This window comes from Ahaetulla prasina, chromosome 2 (assembly GCF_028640845.1).
Source record: "Ahaetulla prasina isolate Xishuangbanna chromosome 2, ASM2864084v1, whole genome shotgun sequence".
In the NCBI taxonomy this organism is placed as follows: domain Eukaryota; kingdom Metazoa; phylum Chordata; class Lepidosauria; order Squamata; family Colubridae; genus Ahaetulla; species Ahaetulla prasina.
Genome location: NC_080540.1, coordinates 17,476,120 through 17,496,689, shown reverse-complemented (window position 1 = coordinate 17,496,689; position 20,570 = coordinate 17,476,120). Strand labels below are relative to the sequence as shown.

At 43.4% G+C, this 20,570-nt stretch overlaps 1 protein-coding gene across 1 annotated transcript; it reads right to left on the bottom strand.

The window, feature by feature from the left end:
- Positions 1–1,848: 1,848 nt before the first annotated feature.
- Positions 1,849–19,125, bottom strand: LOC131192464 (zinc-binding protein A33-like). The gene is made up of 7 exons (XM_058171635.1): positions 18,939–19,125; positions 13,159–13,645; positions 10,759–10,854; positions 8,635–8,868; positions 8,141–8,163; positions 5,967–6,310; positions 1,849–3,636 (listed from the first exon to the last, which is right to left on the bottom strand). The coding sequence occupies exons 2-7, from the start codon at positions 13,582–13,584 to the stop codon at positions 3,113–3,115; spliced, it is 1,647 nt and encodes a 548-aa protein (XP_058027618.1). The 5' UTR covers positions 13,585–13,645; positions 18,939–19,125; the 3' UTR covers positions 1,849–3,112.
- Positions 19,126–20,570: the final 1,445 nt, after the last annotated feature.

The window sequence follows — 20,570 nt, the reverse complement described above, 5'->3', positions numbered from 1 at the left end:
TATATTGATGTTTTTATATGCCTGTAAACCGCCCTGAGTCCTTTGGGAGATAGGGCGGTATATAAGTTTAAATAATAAATAAATAAATAAATAAAATAAAAACCAAATATTTAATAGGCTGAATCAAACTAAAACGGTCGTAGACCAACATAAAACCCATTTAAAAATTTCGATTTAAAATTACCCTTAGGCCAGTCCCGCACGATGAAATAATAAAGTCTTAAGTTCACGTTTGAAGGTCCGGAGGTCGGGGAGTTGGCGCAACCCCGGAGGCAGCTCATTCCAAAATGCCGGTGCCGCCACAGAGAAGGCTCTCCCCCTGGGGGCCGCCAACCGACATTGTCGGTTGACATTGGTTGCCCTGCCCCCGATCTATTCACTGCCTCCTGAGTCCCAGCTGATCAAGTCAATGCAGATTTTACATTATCCTTCCCTTACCCTGGAGTGGGGTGGAAATGGAGATTTTACAGTATTTACCTGCCATGCCCACCAAGCCACGCCCACAGAACCAGTAGTAAAAAAATATTTGAATTCCACCACTGATCCACATCATGGCCCTAAGCATCCCCAAATGTGCCCAGTAAAACACACTTAACTCTCTCCTCAGAGAGACTATTCTGTAGGGGGAAACGGGGAGATAATTCAGTTTTATATAGAACAATTTTGCATCTTACTATGCACTCAGAGACTTGTCACAAATTATATTCTGAGAAGATTTCTCCTTCTCCCAAATGCTTCCCCCCACCCCAATCCTAGGGCCGTTATTCCTTTATCGGATCTTCTTGCTGATCCCTGGCATCATGTTCCTGGTGGGGCTGGGAATGCTGTGGGACTGGCTGATCAAAGCCCGCAGTCGCATGGGGGCCTCGGAAGAAGAGCAGACCGCTAACCAACTGATCCAGCACGTCATCGCCCCTCCCTTGGATACGACCGCCCGCCTGTGACCGAAACTCCAACTTTCTTTCCCGTTCACTAAAGAGGTTGACGCCAATGTGACCCGGCGCTCATTCATTTGCTCTCAATCCGTGGCTTGTAAATATCTCTTGACTGTTGTCCTGCTCAAATTCTGGGGTTGTTGGGGGTTTTTTTTGGTTCTTTTGTTTCAGAAATTGTAATTAATAAAGAGTTCTAAACCAAACTGATTTTGAGACTGGATAGTGACTGCTTGTTTGATGTTTGTTGCTGGGGGGAGGGGGTTGAGCGGCCAAGGCAAGATAAGGAGTGGCTGGGAGGGGCCAGGCGGGGTGGGGCGTGGTCAGCCAGTGGTGCAATCCACCGGTTCGCCAAACTAGGCAAAAAGTTAACAAGGGGTTCGGACGAACCGGACATAACTGGCTAAATCACACCCCTGAGGGTGTGCAGGGCTATTGGTGTCATTCCAGATCGGGCTCATGGTAACTGAGGGCCAAACCATCTTAGAATCCATGACGAGGAGTTAACCACTATGCCATCATGGCTCTTTCAGATTTAGGAGCCCATCCAATTCTCCATTCCCCTGCACAGCTATTGTTTTATGGGTGCTGAAAGGTGTCCTTTGAGCATTGTAGATAAGTGGAAAAATGCATGATCTGGGAATACGGTGACTTCCCCTTTGAAATCAATATTCTAAAGATGATGGCTGAGTGTAGGAAAGAAGAGATTGGTGAATCGTAATTTTCCCTGGAGTGACATTAGGAAGTTTGGCAGAAGGCTACTGCAGCAAGCATCACAGACCAAGACATTTATTGGCACAAACCGAAATAATTCCAAGATGAGTGAGAAGGGCAGACACAAGGGAGACCAGGCTGGATAATTCAACTGCAAGACTGGGGTAGAGATTTTGAAGTCCCACTGCCACTTTTTGCCAGGATGATATTCTGATATGAGCAAAGTGCAGTGGATAGAGGAAATAGTAATAGCAATAGCACTTATATACCATTTTATAGTGCTTTACATCATTCCAGGGATAAAATCTATTTACCTTCCTTACCGGTTTGGAAGTGCACGCACCGCGCAGGCAGACCTTCTGCGCATGCGCCAAAACTTCTGGGCATGCGCAGAAGGTAAAAAACACATTACTTCCTGGTTAAAAACCAGGAAGTAATGACACCTGGGCGGGTGGGCGGAGCTTCGCTCTGCCATTGCTACCGGATCGCCAAACCACCAGCCACAATCGCTACCGGATCGCCAGATCCAGTCAGAACCGGGACCATTTCACCCCTGCATCATTCCCTAAGCGGTTTATAGAGTCAGCCTATTGCCCCCAACAATCTGGATCCTCATTTTACTGACCTCGGAAGGATGGAAGGCTGAGTCAACCCTGAGCCTGGCGAAATTCGAACTGCCATATTGCAGGCAGCCAGCAGTCAGCAGAAGTAGCCTGCAGTACTGCATTCTAACCACTGCACCACTACAGCTAGGGCTGGGATTCTATCAGTTTGGGCGAACTGGTAGCTCCGACGATCAGCTGGGAGCGAACCGGTTTGCTCCAACGATTAGGTGGGCCCGCCCTCTTGCCCATGTGCTTTACTGACCTATATCTTCTCAGCTGATTCACACAGCAGAATGGATTGCCATGCCTCAGCTGTGTTACTCCCCAGCAGTAATGCGGAAGGTAAGTTTTCGTAAAACTGTGCACATGCGTGCCCGGAGTGCATGTGTGCGTACAAAACACGTGATCACCGAACCGGTTGTTAAACCAGCAGAATCCCACCACTGACTACAGCTCAGATAGAATAGAATAGAATAGAATAGAATAGAATAGAATAGAATAGAATAGAATAGAATAGAATAGAATAGAAAAGAAATTCTTTATTGGCCAAGTGTGATTGGGCAGACAAGGAATTTGCCCCCAGTGCATAAGCTCTCAGTGTACATAATCCCCATTTATCTGTATTTACTTCTTTGGTTCATGTTTATGTTCATACCTATACTTGTTATCTTGTACATGTTTGACAAACAAATAAATAAAATAAAATAAATCATCAGGTCAGACCAGTTTTGAATCTTCGAGTGACTGCTTGCAAAGAGGGAATAGAATGGACTTTCTCTTAAAACAGCCATCCTAACGCACCTCAATGTTTTCAACTTTCACCGGGCTGTTCTTTGCAACGCTACAATCTGAGCTAAGATCTCAAAGCTCCAGGTCCCACACCGAGAGGGGGTAGCTGCTTTGAGTGCTGAGAAAGGGGAGCAGCTCTTCATGGAAGTATGCTTGGAAGGTGTAGAGGTGGGACATGCTGCTGCTGTTGTAAAAAGAGAGCTGCCCCCCTTCAAAGTCCAGGTAGACCCCAACTTTCTCCATCCTCCCACAGACCAAGAGAGGCATACGGGGCTCACTCAGAGCTTGGTACTCTCCCGCCTTCAGCTCAATAGCCCACACCCCTTCCTTGGGCAGAAACTTCAGCTGCTTCTTGCGCTTCACAGACTTTTTGGCCGTCCCCACTATCCAACTGGGGCTGTCCCCAACTTGGATCTCCCAGTAGAAGCGCCCAGTGGTAATGCCCTTCCGTCCCACCACACACGGAGTAGAGGTGAAGCGCTCCAGCTTTCGTCGCCAAAACCGTCGGCCAGGACTGAACTTGACCCCGGTGGCTTCTTCCACAAGGACCAAGCTGGGATGAGCTGAGTTGCAATCCAAAGTGATGCTTGCAGGGACTAGAGAGGGAAGATGGAAAGAATTCAGAATGAACAAAAGCGGACTTGTGCAGCAGGGTATTGCAGAAGTATAAAGAGGTCCAGGAAAAAATTAGATACAAATGAATGTAATATTAGTCAGCTGCTAATAAAGCTATTCCCATCCTCAACATGCCTGAAGCTTCCTTCCTTTCTTTTAGCCCAAACTACATTATGGTGTAATTATATATAATAGGATAATTAGAGCAATTAAGCAATTATATTTAGAAGAGTTAGTGGTAAATGGAAAGGAGGCCATCAAAGAACATGGTGGGTTGACACCATCAAAACTGACACCAGCCAGAGCATAGAAGAACTCAGAGAAGCAGTGCAAGATTGAAAAATGGATACCATCATTAGAGATTACAGATTTACAAGAATTGGAAGGGACCTTGTAGGTCATCTAATCCAACCCCCTCAACCAGACCCTGCACCATTTCTGACAGGTGGCAGTCCAGCCTCTTCTTGAAAGCTTCTAGTGATGAAGCTCCCACAACTTCTGAAGGCAAAGCTGTTCCACTAGTTAATTGCTCTCAGGGTCAGAAAATTTCTCCTTATTTCTAGGTTGAATCTCTCCTTGTTCAATTTCCATCCATTATTCCTTGTCTGGCCTCCTCCTGTCTGTGGCAGCCCCTCAAATATTGGAAGACTGCTATCATGTCTCCCCTAGTCCTTCTCTTCACTACGACTAGCCATACCCAGTTCCTGCAACCGTTCTTCATATGTTTTAGCCTTCAATCCCCTAATCATCTTGGTTGCTCTCCTCTGCATTTTTTTTAGAGTCTCAACATCTTTTTTATAGCGTGGTGACCAAAACTGAATGCAGTACTCTAGGTGTGGTCTTACTAAGCCTTTATAGAGCGGTATTAGTACCTCACTTGATCTTGATTGTATCCCTCTGTTAATGCAACTTAGAATGCCATTGGATTTTTTGGCTGCAGCTGCACACTGTCGGCTCATATTTAGCTGGTTGTCCACTAAGACTCCAAGATCGGTTTCACAGTTACTGCTATTAAGCCTGGTTTCCCCATGTCTATATGTATACATCATCATCATCATCATCACCACCACCACCACTGTCGTGTCCCACTCCTCCGCTGACGGCCGGGTCAGGGAAATCCGAATCAGGCTTGCCTCTGCAGCTCTGCCCAAAGTCCTAGCAAAGTCCTCAGAGCAGGCAGGAGGCCAGAAAGTGACTTCAGCAAGATAAGTTTGACTTTGCCTGACTCAGAAACTGCCAGAAAGCAGATCCTTTATATAGGCCATGGGGTGTGGCTCCATGACTCAGCACTCATTAAGGCCTGCCCCTCCCTTCCTTCTGTTGCCTCCACCTATCCAGTCTTCTGATGCGAGGGTCACTCCAATCAGCAGCTGTTGGAAATAAACCTTCCTCAGGCTCACATGCTGTGGGGGAGGGGGAGGGGTCTAGCTGCTCCATTTGCCTGGGCATGGAGCCAGGGCTGGGGCCGGGGGGTGCTCCCTCCTCTGCAGCCTGCTTGGGCATGGAGCCAGGGCTGGGACCGGGAGGTGCCCCCTCCTCTTCAGCTTGTCTGGGCATGGAGCCAGGACTGGAGCCGGGAGGCATACATTCCTCCGTGTTCGGGAGCAGATAAGAAGGCCCCGGCTGCTGTGAGAGTGGGCAAGACACAACCACATTACAAGGTTATTGCTATGGAATACGTAGCCTTGAACTTCCAGAGAAAAAATAGGGTATAAAAGTAAATACATCCATAACCAATATGGGTAGTCCTCAACTTACAACAGTTCATTTACTGACCATTCAAAGTTTTAAAATCACTGAAAAAAGTGACTTGTGACCATTTTTCACACTTACAACTGTTGTAGCACCCCCATGGTCACATGATCTACCTTCAGATCAGTGGTGGTATTTAGCCGGTTCTATCCAGTTCGGGCGAACCAGTAGCGGCGGCTGTGGGAGGCTCCGCCCACCCACCCAGACATCATCACGTTTTTGATGCTCTGCGCACGAAACACACACTCACATTCGCGAAGGTAAGTGAATACCACCTTTGCTTCAGATGCTTGAAACTGACTCACATTTATGAGGGTCGCAGTGTCCAGGAGTCACGTAATCTGCCTGCGACCTTCTGACAAGCAAAGTCAACAGGAAAACCAGATTCACTTAACAACCGTGTTACTAATTTAACAACTACAGTGATTCAGTTAACAAATGTGGCAAGAAAAGTAGCAAAATGGGGCAAAATTTCTCGCTTAACAACATATATTTTGGGCTCAACTGTGATCGTAAGTTGAGGACAACCTGTACATTTGGTCTAAAAACCTCAACTCACCTGGATGTACCGCACCCAGGAGCTCCTTCCAGGCGTAGAATTGCAGAGGTCCTTTAAACTCGCCCAGGTTCAAATCTACAGCCACCACTCCATCTTCATCCTCTTCCTTCTCTTCTTCTTCTTCCTCTGCTGTCTCTTGTTCTTCCTCTTCTTCTTCCTCTTCTTCTTCTTCCTCCTCCTCCTCTTCCTCTTCTTCTTCTTCCTCCTCTTCTTCCTCATCAACGACTTCATCAATCTCATTCTCACACTCATCTGTGTCTTCACTGCTGGCCCCCAGCCCATCTTCTCCTACCAGTTCAGCATCTAGTTCGGGTTCGTCTGGAGCTCCTTGTTCCTTACGGAGCCTGTAGAAGAAGAGCATCCCAAGGATCAGCCATTTTAGAATAAGCTGCTCCAATAGCAATAGCACTTAGACTTATATACCGCTTCACAGTGCTTTACAGCAGTTTTACAGAGTCAGCACATTGCCCCCAATAATTTGGGTCCTCATTTTACCCACCTCGGAAGGATGGAAGGCTGAGTCCAACCTTGAGCCTGGTGAGATTCGAACTGCCAAATTGCAGGCAGCTGGCAGTCAGCAGAAGTAGCCTGCAGTACTGCATTTTAATCACTGCGCCACCATAGCTCTATCTATCAAGCCTAGAGGAATCAGATCAGGGTCTTTCTATAGAAAGATATCTAAGCACTTCTGATCAAAAAAGAATGATGCCACCCCAAAAAAATTTATTTCACTTCTTTAATGGATTTTATGCAACAAGGAAAAATAGCATGGAAAATATTTATACAAAAAATGGGAAGATTAGAATTGGAAGATAATTACATCTGGGACTGCCTCCTGCTCCATAAATCAGGTTTTAGTAGAAGCACCCATGCATTTTTTTAAAAAAATAATCACAGCAAAGAACAGCACAAAGCCAGCATTTTTTTGACTTCCAAAAAAGTTAAGTAGGTTCAGATCTGATGAAGACTCCCCAAGGAAGCTGCAAAAACCAAGAGAAAATGATGGCCATGCTGTGGCCAAGAAAATGCCCACCTCATCATCAGAAGAGAAGACTCACTCAAGAGAATCTCCACTTCTTTCTTTTTGCAGTTTTACAGAGATTTTAGAAGTGATTTGGGTAGGAGCCAAAGGGCCAGAAGAACATTCTCCCTCCCAATCAAATTCTTTTCATGGCCAAATCAATCTTACTTTGCTTCCACTCCCAAGAAGGAAGAGGAGCTAACATTATAATTGTAGCAGTTTTAAAATGGAAGTAAACAAGTAGCCATCTTCACTTCCACATGGGGAGGAGCTTCACCTACTCAGTTTGGAAAATCCAGCAGTTTCTGAAAGGTGGAAGAAGAAAGTCGTGCCTGCAGTGAGGAGGCAAACTAATATACCTTGTATCGGGGTGTCAAACTCAAGGCCTACAGGCCGGATCCAGCCCACAGGGTGCTTAGATCTGGCCTGTGGAGCCACTCTGGAAACAACAAAGGACTGGCCTATGGCGCCTCTGCCAGTGAAAACAGAGCTCATGAGGACCACATGCGGCCCTCCCGATCTCCTTTTTTGTTGGCAGAGGGTTGCAGGAAGCCATCAAAGCTGAAAACGGAGCTCGGGAGCCCATTTTTGCTGGCAGAGCACTCGGCCAGCCCCCAACACGAGTGACGTTGAGCTGGCCACGCCCACCCTGGCCACACACACACCTCGAGGTCAAACACAACTCTGATGTGGCCCTCAATGAAATCGAGTTTGACACCCTTGCCCTGTAGGGTCAGCCCTCCTTGTTGGTTCATGCTTTTCTTCCTTTCATGTATTTATTATATAGGTAGACTTAGACTTACCAGCTATTCATTGAGAGACCAAAGTTACAACAATCCTGAAAAGAGTGATTTACAACCGGTCCTCACATTTACAGCCGTTGGTCGTGATCAAGTTACAGGTGCTTGACAACCAGCCTTCATTTATGATAGTTGCCGCATTGTGGGTCATGTGACGGCCATTTGCGACTTTCCAAGCAAGCAAAGTCAATGGCGGAGGCTGGATTGTCTTAACGACTGCAGAGATTCACTTAACAATGGTGGCAGAAAAAAGTTTGGGGGCGACATTTAACAACCACCTGGCTTATGAAAGGAAACGTTGGTCCTAACTTTGGCTGTAATTTGATGTATAAGAAAAGAGAAACACTACTTACCTCTCTAGCAACTCTTTTGCCTCCTGTGGGAGGGAGGGAGGGAGGGAGGGAGGGAAGGAAAGGAAGGAAGGAAGGAAGGAAGGAAGGAAGGAAGGAAGGAAGGAAGGAAGGAAGGAAGGAGAGATAACAGTCAAAATAATTCTTTCTGTGGGTTATCACCCACTTTCCTGTCAAAGCATTGTGCATTTTAATGGTGCACAACAGATTTTTGCTCTCAGTAGATCACCTCAGTACGTAAATACTTCCACATCCCAGATACGCTCCCTCTACAAAAGTTGGCCAATGTACCCCGTTTCTCTGCAGCCTGCCCTTAAAATCAAATTGTTTTGCTTTTAGGAATAAATATTTCTTCTTCCCTCACAGCTGCCTGGATCTCATTTTTATTTATCCTTGTGCAACCCCAGCTTGAGTTGGAAGCCCAAATTATTCTTCTGACAATGATTTGGTGCAATCTATGCAACCAGAAATTTTCTTCTTTCCACGATCCTCCTTACCTTAAGGAAACTAATGTGGTCTTTGCATTCAAGGCCGGCCTGTACACGGCACAGAGTTTCTGAACGTGAAGCCATCTTGCAGTCCAGTTCCTTTAACTTGGTTTCCATCTGAGCCAAGTTCTTTTCTCTCTGGTTCTCTAAGGCCTGTTTTATGCCCAGCTCTCTGTCATTCAGCAGCTGGTGCATCTTCACAAACTCTCCAGAGATATGATCAGACAAGGATTCGGAGCAGGTCTGGAAAAACAGAGATGGGGCACAGCAAAAGGTTGTGGTTTGGTTAAACACAACATGATCACCTGTCCACAATAGTGTTGGTTTTGGGGTAGACTCCTGAAAATACCTTGGATAGCCATAAAAAATAAATCAATGGTCCATCAAACAAATCAACTCATTTGATTTCTTATTTGAAGCACTAATGACTCAAAACATCCTACTTCGGGTATGTTCAGTGGTGGGACTTATTCATAACTTAACAACTAGTTCTCTGGCTGGGTAGGCGTGGCTGGTTGGTCATGTAACTGGGTGGGTGATGTCACTCATCACAGCCAGCTCCGCCTCCTGGCCACTTGCCACAAAGGCAGAGGTTGAATTCAGTCGGTTGGGGCTAATTCCACCCCCGGCTGGCCCTGCCCCTGCTCATTTTGGGGCCTGTTTTTTGGCTGGTTTTTTGGACCATTTTCAGGCCGTTTTTGGCTGGGAAACCAGCCAAAAAAGGCCCAAAAAACAGTTGAAAAACTGGTCGTTTTTCAGGCTGTTTTTCAGCTGATTTTGGGGCCAGTTTTGGGTTGTTTTGGGGTCATTTTCAGGCCAATTTCTGAGCTGTTTTCAGGTCGTTTTGGGGCCATTTTCAGGCAGTTTTGGGGGCCATTTTTGGGGCGATTTCAGCCCATTTTTTAGGCTATTTTTGGCCCCAAAAACGGCCCAGAAAACAGGCTGAAAAATGAGCAGGGGTGGGGCCCGCCAGTAGTGGGATTTCCCAGTTCACCAAACTGCGCAGAATCTTAACTACCAGTTCCCCTGAACCAGTGTGAACCGGCAGCAGCCCTCCTCTGGGCATGTGATGCAAAGCCTTAACTTTCTTAAAGAGACTCTTAATACTAGGAAAGATGGAAAGAAAGAGAAGATGAAGAAGAACAAAAGCAAAGATGGTGGACATAGTTACAGTGGCAATGGGAACACCATTAGGAGATCTGAAAAACGACCTTAAGGATAAATCGTCATGGAGAAACTCCGTTTTGCTAGCAGTTGAAAACTACTTGATGGCATATAATTTATTTTATTTATTTATTAAATTTATATGCCACCCATTTCACTGTCAGGTAACTCATAATCAATCATTGCCACTATGATGATTACCTAGGCTACACCAGCAATTTAAATCTTTTGCCTTTTTTATTATAATATAATGAAAGCACCCGTATACACACATGTACATACATGCACACAAAGTTCCATTTATTTACACACAAACACACACACACACACACACAAAGTTCTGTGGGGTCCTTGCTGCTCTCTGAGCTTGATTGGGGGTTTTTTGGTAGAAGTTTCATTACCAAACTAGGTAATATCATCAGTGCCAGAATGGAGTGCAAACCCCACTCCCTTCTAGAATGGATGATGTTACCTCTGCAAGAAAACAACCAAACTCAGAAAGCACCAAGGACCCCACCGTTCAAACCTGAGCTACAAATATTCCCTTCTAACATAAAGTTTTTGTGGTACCGTAGCTTAGAGCACCACAGTGCTTCTAAATGTTTAAAACTATCAGTAAACTGAGAATCCCAGGGGAAGAGGGAACAGAATGGAATATCCTGAAAAATGCATGGTTCACAACTTTGGTGACTTGAATGCCACATTACAGCATATTTATTTATGCTTTACAGCAACAATTTATTTATTGTTGATTTGAATCAGCAAATCAAACAAGCAGGTAGCTTTTCTTTTCCTTAGACTGAATTGCAGGAGCCTGGATTAAATGCTGACAATGAAACACCTGATATTAAATCAATGAGCCGCAAATAATAGCACTGACAGCTATAGTTGCTGGGCTGAAGAGAGAAAAGATACACTCAGTTTAGCATTAAACAGAAAGTCCCAACCATCCCCACTTCCCAGCTGCACCTTTAATTCGATAATGTTCTCCTGCTGGTGGCACTGGCTCCTTTTCAGCCGCCTGAGATCTTCCTCAAGAGGCTCCTGAGATGCCTTCAGCTGGTCCTAAAAGGAAGAGAAAGTTGAGATCTCACTTAAAAGGAACACCAGCATTTGACTGATCCCAGGATTATTTTATACCTCCCTGCTACTTGCAGACGTTAATCCTGATATGACATGTTGCCAGGTTCTGCTCAGCAGTGCTTAAAATCTGTCCAGCCTTAATTAGCATTTTTTATGATAGTTAAAGGAACGCAATGGCTCAGTGGCTAGGACGTTGAGCTTGTCGATCGAAAGGTCGGCAGCTCAGTGGTTCGAATCCCTAGTGCTTCCGTGTAACGGGGTGAGCTCCCGTTACTTGTCCCAGATTCTGCTAACCTAGCAGTTTCGAAAGCACGTAAAAATGCAAGTAGTAAAAATAGGGACCACCTTGGTGGAAAGGTAACAGAGTTCCGTGTACCTTTGGCGTTGAGTCATGCCGGTCACATGACCACGGAGACGTCTTCAGACAGTGCTGGCTCTTCGGCTTTGAAGCGGAGATGGGCACTGCCCCCTAGAGTCCGCAACGACTAGCACGTATGTGCGAGGGGAACCTTTACCTTTACCTTATGATAGTTAAGAGTGTTTGGTACTGTGATAGATTTAGTTACCAATCTATTAATTTTGGATGTTCCCCTGCATTTATTTAAGGTATTTCTTTTTTGCTGATAGACCTTGTTTATACTTTTCCATTTTATGTCTATCTTTCAGCTTTTTTAAATGTATGGTTTTGTACAGGTTTTCTGTATATACTTTTAAGCTTCTTTCCCAGTGATTCTGCTCCTCATATAATGGCCTAAAGCCAATTTATCACTCCCAAACCAAGTCCCACAATTAAATTCTTTCCTCAACTCCCCTCATCAACAGCAGCTACACAAATCCAGATGACTGGAGACTGGAAGGGATACAAACAGGGATTTTAAAAAACAACAACAACCTCTTATCCTTTGCTGCCACCTTTGTTCTTAGTTGCGAAGTCGTGTCCGACCCATCGCGACCCCATGGACAACATTCCTCCAGGCCTTCCTGTCCTCTACCATCCTCTGGAGTCCATTTAAACTCATGCCTACTGCTTCAGTGACTCCATCCAGCCACCTCGTTCTCTGTCATCCCTTTCTTTTTTTGCCCTCAATCTTTCCCAGCATTAGGCTCTTCTCCAGTGAGTCCTTCTTTCTCATTAGGTGGCCAAAGTATTTCAGTTTCATCTTCAGAATCTGGCCTTCTAAAGAGCAGTCAGGGTTGTTCTCCTCTAGAACTGACTTGTTTGTTCGCCTTGCAGTCCAAGGGACTCGCAGGATTCTTCTCCAGCACCAGAGCTCAAAGGCCTCAATTCTTTGGCGCTCAGCCTTTCTTATGGTCCAACCTTCACAGCCAGACATTGCAACTGGGAAAACCATAGCTTTGACTATACGCACTTTTGTTGGCAGGGTGATGTCTCTGCTTTTTAGTACGCTGTCTAGATTTGCCATAGCTTTCCTCCCCAGGAGCAAGTGTCTTTTAATTTCTTGGCTGCAGTTCCCATCTGCAGTGATCTTGGAGCCCAGGAAAATAAAATCTGTCACTACCTCCATTTCTTCACCATCTATCTGCCAGGAATTGAGAGGGCCAGATGCCATGATTTTAGTTTTCTTAATGTTAAGTTTCAAGCCAACTTTTGCACTCTCCTCCTTCACCCGCATCAAGAGACTCTTTAGTTCCTCTTCGCTTTCTGCCATTAGAGTGGTATCATTTGCATATCTGAGGTTGTTGATATTTCTTCCGGCAATCTTAATTCCAATTTTTGATTCATCTAGCCCCGCCTTTCTCATGATGTGTTCTGCATATAAGTTAAATAGGCAGGATGATAGTATACAGCCTTGCCGATTCCTTTCCCAATTTTGAACCAATCAGTGGTTCAGTGCTGCCACTTAGTGGTCAATAAATCAATTAGTGTATCTTCCCTGCAAAAAGTGGGAAGATGAATTTTACCTAATGTATGTGAGATACGAATTCAGAATTCATTTTTCTTCATGCCTTTCATAGTAAAAATCTACTTATATTTCCTGGTAAATATTTGTGAGGCTTCTGAAGCTCCTACACTCAGTGTCTCTACCGTGAACTCTACTTGTACTTTATCTTGGCTTGCAAAATAAACCACCTAGAATATCCCCATAGTGAGATAAGTGGCAAATAAATTTCAGAGATGATAGATAGATAGATAGATAGATAGATAGATAGATAGATAGATAGATAGATAGATAGATAGACAGACAGACAGACAGACAGACATACATATTACTGTCTTGTTCCACCAGAGGCCACCTTCCTTCTCCTCCCAGGTCCCATTCTTACCTGATAGGTCTGAACTGCGTTTTTGATGGGCAAGAAGTCGTGTCCCCGGTGCTGAGGCAAGTCCCGGCAGATGACGCAAACAGGCTCCTCATCTTGGCTGCAGAAGAGCTTGAGAGGCTCCTCGTGTTCCTCACAGAAGTACCAGCCTCCGGTGCCACTCAACTGAGTCCCTTCATCGAGCTTCAGAAGCCGGGCCTTCTCGGCCAAGCTGCAGAGGGCTCGGTTGATCGTCATGCGGCGCAAAGCGAAGGGTCGGCGGCACTCGGGGCAGAGCCCTCGTCTTTGCCCTTTGGGGATGCAGGGCTCCAGGCAGGGAGCACAGAAGCTGTGGCCACACTCCAGCATGTGGGGCTCCCGAAAGAGGGAGAGGCAAATGGGGCACAGCAGGTCTTCAGTGAAACTGGACACTTCTCGTACTGAAGCCATGTTGGTCAATTCAAAGAGAGCCTGAACAACTTTCCCAAGTTAGAACAGCTTCTATTTCTGCCTGTTGAATGAACATTGAACATAGAGTAATAGGATTGGAAGGCACTTTGGAGGTCTTCTAGTACAACCCTCTGCCCAAGCAGATGACCCTATGCCATTCCATACATTGGCTGTCCAATTTTTTCTTTAAAACCTCTAGTGATGGAGCACCCACAACTTCAACATTATGCAAGCACAAGCAATAGAACAAAGTCAAACTAGAGTCCTGGACTTTCAGAGAGCTAATTTCAATAAACATAAAGAGAGCTTGGGAAGGATTCCATGGATGAGGATCCTCAAGGGGAAAACAATTCAAGAAGCTTGGGAAATTTTGAAAAGTGAGACTTTAAAAGCCCAGTCTAGCACAATACTAATGAAGAACTCTGGCAAATTGAAAGACAAAAAGGACAAGTATAAAAAGTGGAAAGAGGGGCAAATAACTAAGGCAGAATATCAGCAAATAGCCCGAGCCTGTAAAGATGAAGTGAGGAAAGCTAAGGCTCACAATAAACAAAGGCTTGCAACAAAAGTAAAAAATAACAAAAAAAGCTTCTTCCAACATATTAAAAACAAGAAGAAAAGACAAGGAAACAGTTGGTCCATTGGTGGGAGAAAGAAGCAAGAAGGTGACAAGCAACAGGAAGAAAGCAGAACTACTTAACTCGTTTTTTGCATCTGTCTTTACACAAAGGGAAAAAACAGTTCAACCTATCAAAAACAGCACCACAAAAAACAGATTAGGAACACAAGTTAAAATAGGGAAGAAAATAATAAGTGAACACCTGTCTACCCTAGATGAGTTCAAATCACCAGGACTGGATGGATTACACCCCAAGGTTCTGAAGGAACTGGCAGACGAAATCTCAGAACCACTGAACTATATCTTTCAAAGATCCTGGAGCACCGGAGAACTGCCAGAGGACTGGAAAAGAGCTGATGTAGTTCTCATCTTCAAAAAAGAAAAAAAATAGATTCAGGAAACTACAGACCTATCAGCCTGACCGCAATACCAGGGCAGATTCTGGAAAAGATAATTAAGCAACAAATCAGTGAACACCTAGAAGCAAACAAAGTAATAACCAAAAGCCAACATAGGTTTGTCAAAAACAGATCATGCCAGACTAAACTTATTGCATTCTTTGACAAAGTGACAAAATTAGTGGACCAGAGAAATGCTGTTGATATAATTTACTTGGACTTCAGTAAGGCATTTGATAAAGTAAACCATAACCTACTACTTGATAAGATAGAAAAACGTGGGTTAGATAGCATCATCACCAGATGGATTCGTAACTGGCTGACCAACCACACTCAACATGTAGTCCTCAATGGAAGTACATCCACATGGAGAGAAGTATGCATTGGAGTACCCCAAGCTCTGTTTTAGGCCCAGTACTCTTCAACATCTTCATCAATGACTTGGACGAGGGGATAGATGGGGAATTCATCAAATTTGCAGATGACAACAGGCTAACAGGAATAGCCAACATTCCAGAAGATAGGCTTAAGATTCAGAAGGATCTTGACAGACTAGAATATTGGGCACTTTCTTACAAAATGAAAATCAACAGTGAAAAAAGTAAGCTTCTACATTTAGGCAAAAAAACCCAAAATGCACCGTACCATATATGTGGTACCTTGCTCAACAGTAGTAACTGTAAGAGGGATCTTGGAGTCATAGAGGACAATCATTTAAATATGAGCCAGCAGTGTGCAGCAGCTGCTAAAAAAGCCAACACAGTTCTAGGCTGCATAAACAGAGGGATAGAATCAAGATCACGTGAAATGTTAATACCACTTTATAATGCCTTGGTAAGGCCATACTTGGAATACTGCATCCAGTTTGGGTTGCCATGATGTAAAAAAGATGTTGAGACTTTAGAAAGAGTGCAGAGAAGAGCAACAAAGATGATTAGGGGTTTTAACCTTGTATTCTTCCTTCTTGATTTTTAAGCCTTTTATCTCTTGATCTCTGATTTTTGTCAGTAGTGTTTCTAATGATAAAATGAATAGAAGAGGAGAAAGTGGGCACCCTTGTCCTCCCAACAGAAATAATAAAACACCCAAACTTATTGGATGTAGATAAGATAATTAGATATGAGAAACTGGTAAATGAACAGGGAAATTTGAGAACAAAACACGAATTGGAAAAAGAGGTAGGTAGGGAGATAGATTGGTGGACATACACACAAATACAATCAAGATATACAGAGGATAAAAAACTATACGAAATGCAAAAAGAGCAACAAGAATTGGATAAAATCGTACATGGAACAGAGATAAAATTAATCAGTAAAATATATAAATATCTATTGTGATATAAAATGGAAGATTGGGTGGTTAAAGAAACAATGATCAAATGGGCAAAAAATTTTGGATACAATATAGAACTGGAGAAATGGGAAAAAATGTGGGAAACAAATATGAAATTGATTATGTCTGCAGCATTTAAGGAAAACCAGTTGAAGATGTTTTACAGATGGCATCTCCCACCAGCAAAGCTTGCTAAGATGTACCCGAACAAAAAAGATGTACCCGAGCAAACAAAATAATAACCAAAAGCCAACATGGGTTTGTCAAAAACAGATCATGCCAGACTAATCTTATTGCATTCTTTGACAAAGTGACAAAATTAGTGGACCAGAGGAATGCTGTCAATATAATTTACTTGGACTTCAGTAAAGCATTTGATAAAGTAGACCATAACCTACTACTAGATAAAGTAGAAAAATGTGGGTTAGACAGCACCACCACCAGATGGATTCGTAACTGGCTGACCAACCGCACTCAACGTGTAGTGTGCAATGGAACTACATCCACATGGAGGGAAGTATGCAGTGGAGGCAATATGCAGTGGAGGAAGTATGCAAGGCTCTGTTTTAGGCCCAGTACTCTTCAACATCTTTATCAGTGACTTGGACGAGGGGATAGATGGGGAACTCATCAAATTTGCAGATGACACCAAGCTGGCAGGAATAGCCAACACTCCAGAAGATAGGCTCAAGATACAGAAAGATTTTGACAGACTTGAACATTGGGCACTATCTAACAAAATGAAATTCAACAGTGAAAAAAGTAAGGTTCTACATTTAGGCCAAAAAAACAAAATGCAAGGTACCGGATATGTGGTACCTTGCTCAATAGTAGCAACTGTGACAGGGATCTTGGAGTCCTAGTGGACAACCATTTAGATATGATACAGCAGTGTGCAGCAGCTGCCAAAAAAGCCAACACAGTTCTGGGCTGCATAAACAGAGGGATAGAATCAAGATCACGTGAAGTGTTAATACCACTTTATAATGCCTTGGTAAGGCCACACTTGGAATATTGCATCCAGTTTTGGTCGCCACGATGTAAAAAAGATGTTGAGACTCTAGAAAGAGTGCAGAGAAGAGCAACAAAGATGATTAGGGGACTGGAGGCTAAAACATATGAAGAACGGTTGCAGGAACTCGGTATGCCTAGTTTAATGAAAAGAAGGACTAGGGGAGACATGATAGCAGTGTTCCAATATCTCAGGGGTTGCCACAAAGAAGAGGGAGTCAAGCTATTCTCCAAAGCACCTGAGGGTAGAACAAGAAGCAATGGGTGGAAATTTCCTGACAGTTAGAGCAATTAATCAGTGGAACAACTTGCCTGCAGAAGTTGTAAATGCTCCAACACTGGAAATTTTTAAAAAAATGTTGGATAGCCATTTGTCTGAAATGGTGTAGGGTTTCCTGCCTGGGCAGGGGGTTGGACTAGAAGATCTCCAAGGTCCCTTCCAACTCTGATGATATTATTATTATTATTATTATTATTATTATTATTATTATTATTATTATTATTATTATTATTATTATTATTATTATTCCCCAATATGCTGGAAGTGCAAAAAAAGTATACGGAACATACATTTATGGTGGACATGTCCATCTGCAAAAAAATTTTGGGCCAAAATCAGAAAATGGCTGGAAGAAATAACTGACCAACACATAGACTGGAAACTAGAGACCTTTTTGCTGGGAATACTCAATAGGAAATATAGTAAAGAAATAAGGTATCTAATCTTACATATAATAACAGCCGCAAGAATATCTTATGCACAGAACTGGAAAAATGAGAATATATCATCGGAGGAGGAAGTGATAAGGAAAATTCTGGACGGTGCTGAGATAGATACATTAACAAAGGAGATAAAAGAAAAGGAAGATACGGAATATTATATAGTATGGAATAACTTGTATAATTGGGTAGAAATTAGAAATGGTAAATGACAAAAAAGGGGAAAAGCTCACAAACAAAAAAAAGGGTAGTGCATGAAAGAAAATGAATTGTTATAATGATAGGTATGGTGGAATATATACAGAAATAAGGGATAATGGGATAAAAAAGATAAGTATAATTACAGAACCAGAGGGGAAAATGTAAATAATAGAAGAATACCGAAGCTGGTGTAAAGGAGTATTTGTTTTATGTTAGTGTTTGTTATGTCTTGTTGTTGTTGTTTTTTTAAAAAAATAAAAAGTATTTATACAAAAAAAGATGATTAGGGGACGAGCTAAAACATATAAAGAACTGTTGCTGGAACTGGGTATGTCTGGTCTGATGAAAAAGAAGACTAGGGGAGACATGATAGCAGTGTTCCAATACCTCAGGGATTGCCACAAAGAAGTCAAGCTATTCTCCAGTGCACCTGAGGGTAGAACAAGAAGCAATGGGTGGAAACTGATCAAGGAGAGAAGCAACTTAGAACTAAGGAGAAATTTCCTGACAGTGAGAACAATTAATCAGTGGAACAGCCTGCCTCCAGAAGTTGTGAATGCTCCAACACTGGAAGTTTTTAAGAAGATGTGGGATAACCATTTGTCTGAAGTGGTGTAGGGTTTCCTGCCTAAACAGGGGGTTGGACTAGAAGACCTCCAAGGTCCCTTCCAATTCTGTTATTTGATTCGATTCAATTCTACAGACAAGCATTTCACTGGTTAATTGTTCTCACTGTCAGGAATTTTCTCCTTAATTCTAGGTTGGATCTCTCCTTGACAAGTCTCCATCTATTACTTTTTTTCCTGCTGTGGAGAATAAATCAAACCTCTCTTGTCTGTGACAGCCCCTCAAGTACTGGAAGACTGAGGTGAAGGGCTGTCTGCCATCCCAGAGAGATCAGACCTGGACACCAAAGTCATGAATCCTAAAACTGCTTTTCTTACAGGGTTACAGAAACAGAGTCTGGAGGCGTTTCCTGCCTTTATCCTAAAGTGAACCAGGAAAGATAAACCCTGAGACGTTTTCTCAAATTGCATGCCTATTTTGCACACAGAAATTTCTTATCTCACCGTTGCCTGGGCTGCGTCTCTTCCTCTAGGTGATTCTCACAGCCTGCTGCAGGGCAGGGAAACCCCTCAATGTGTCAGATCTGCCTCCACTTAAACCACTAAATAAGAAACATCCTCGGCTCCATCTGCTGAGAAAGGCAGGGTTTTTATTAGAAGTGCGTTGCAGTGTTGCATAGCCAGAATTGAGCATCGCACACCAAAAGCCTTAAGTTTAATCTTCCCCTCCCATCACCCACACCATGCAACCAATCATGTTCAGGCAGGATGTTTTTGTAATGGCCAGTTGTGTACAGGGAGATATGCTGCTGATATGCCAGGTGACTTTGAAACAGCAACTCCAAGAGATGCAGAACTTAAGTTTTCCTGCTTTCCTCCCTGCTGCAAAACTTAATTTTCATTTTCCCCCTTGCCTTCCTCCCTCCTCCCTTCCCACAATTCATGGCAGTCTGTGGAAGCACAAGTAAGTATAAGATGACAGCTGACACCATGTTTCTCTGAATCTTCAGAAAAGCTTATTTTTTTATGATTTTTTCAGCCGTCTTCATTTGGCTGTGAAACCTTTTTAAAAAAAATTTTTTTACTTTGAAATAAGAAAGGAATAATTCTGAATTAAATTGTTCAGATTATTGTGTATCCCCGGATCTTTCCTAAGCAACCACAGAACTCAGGTTTCTGGTCTGGTGTGGATTTCTTGCAAGAATCGCAGATGAATGAAAAGATAATCAGAAGAATAATTCCATAGCCCTAAGGGTTGTGAGGAAAACAAATTCTTGGACATCTTAGCAAGACAGAAGCTTAGAATGAACGTGTGTTATTTGAGGCCTTGCTTCTCGATATGCTTATAAAAACTTCTATGACAACTTCTATGTTTCTTTTTATTATTAAGACAATAACTCTTAAGAGTATGATAGGTGGGTGAGTGGATGGGTGGGAAAGTACCATATTTTTCGGAGTATAAGACACTCCGGAGTATAAGACGCATCTTAGTTTTTGGGGAGGAAAATAAGAAAAAAAAATTCTGCCTCTGCCTACCAGCATCCATCAGTATTCATCTGGCTAGCGTCCTGTCAGTGTGTGAGAGAGTTGAGGACTGTTTGAAAACTGAAACAGTATTTGCTGTGTGAGCAACAAGGAAGGAGACAGCAAGGAGCCTGGGCGTGGCTTAGTTCTGCAGCTCTGAGTCAGTGCTGAGCTAGTCTGCTGCTCAAAACTGAAACTGAAACAACTCCTCTCCTCTGCTTGTGATTTGCTTATATTTACTACCACGTTGGAGAACCTGCTTTTGGTATTATATATTTACTTCATGTGTTATATTATATATAAAGAGAAGTTATTGAATCCTGCTGAATCAGTCACTTGTGTGTGCTTTCTGGATGTGATTGCTGCTGCAAATTCTGACACGTCCTTGCAGCAAATAGTGAACAGCCAGGTCAGCTTCAGCACATTATTGCAGCCTGATACAGCACAAGCAGCTGATTGGCAGGTGGATCGGCCTCCTGGAATACCCCCAATCAGCTGTTCCAGGCTGCAGGGATTGCCACAAACCATCACCGCCTCTGTGCCTCACGTTTTTGACTACATTCAGTATATAAGACGCACCCAAATTTTCACTCTCTTTTGGGGGGGGAAGTA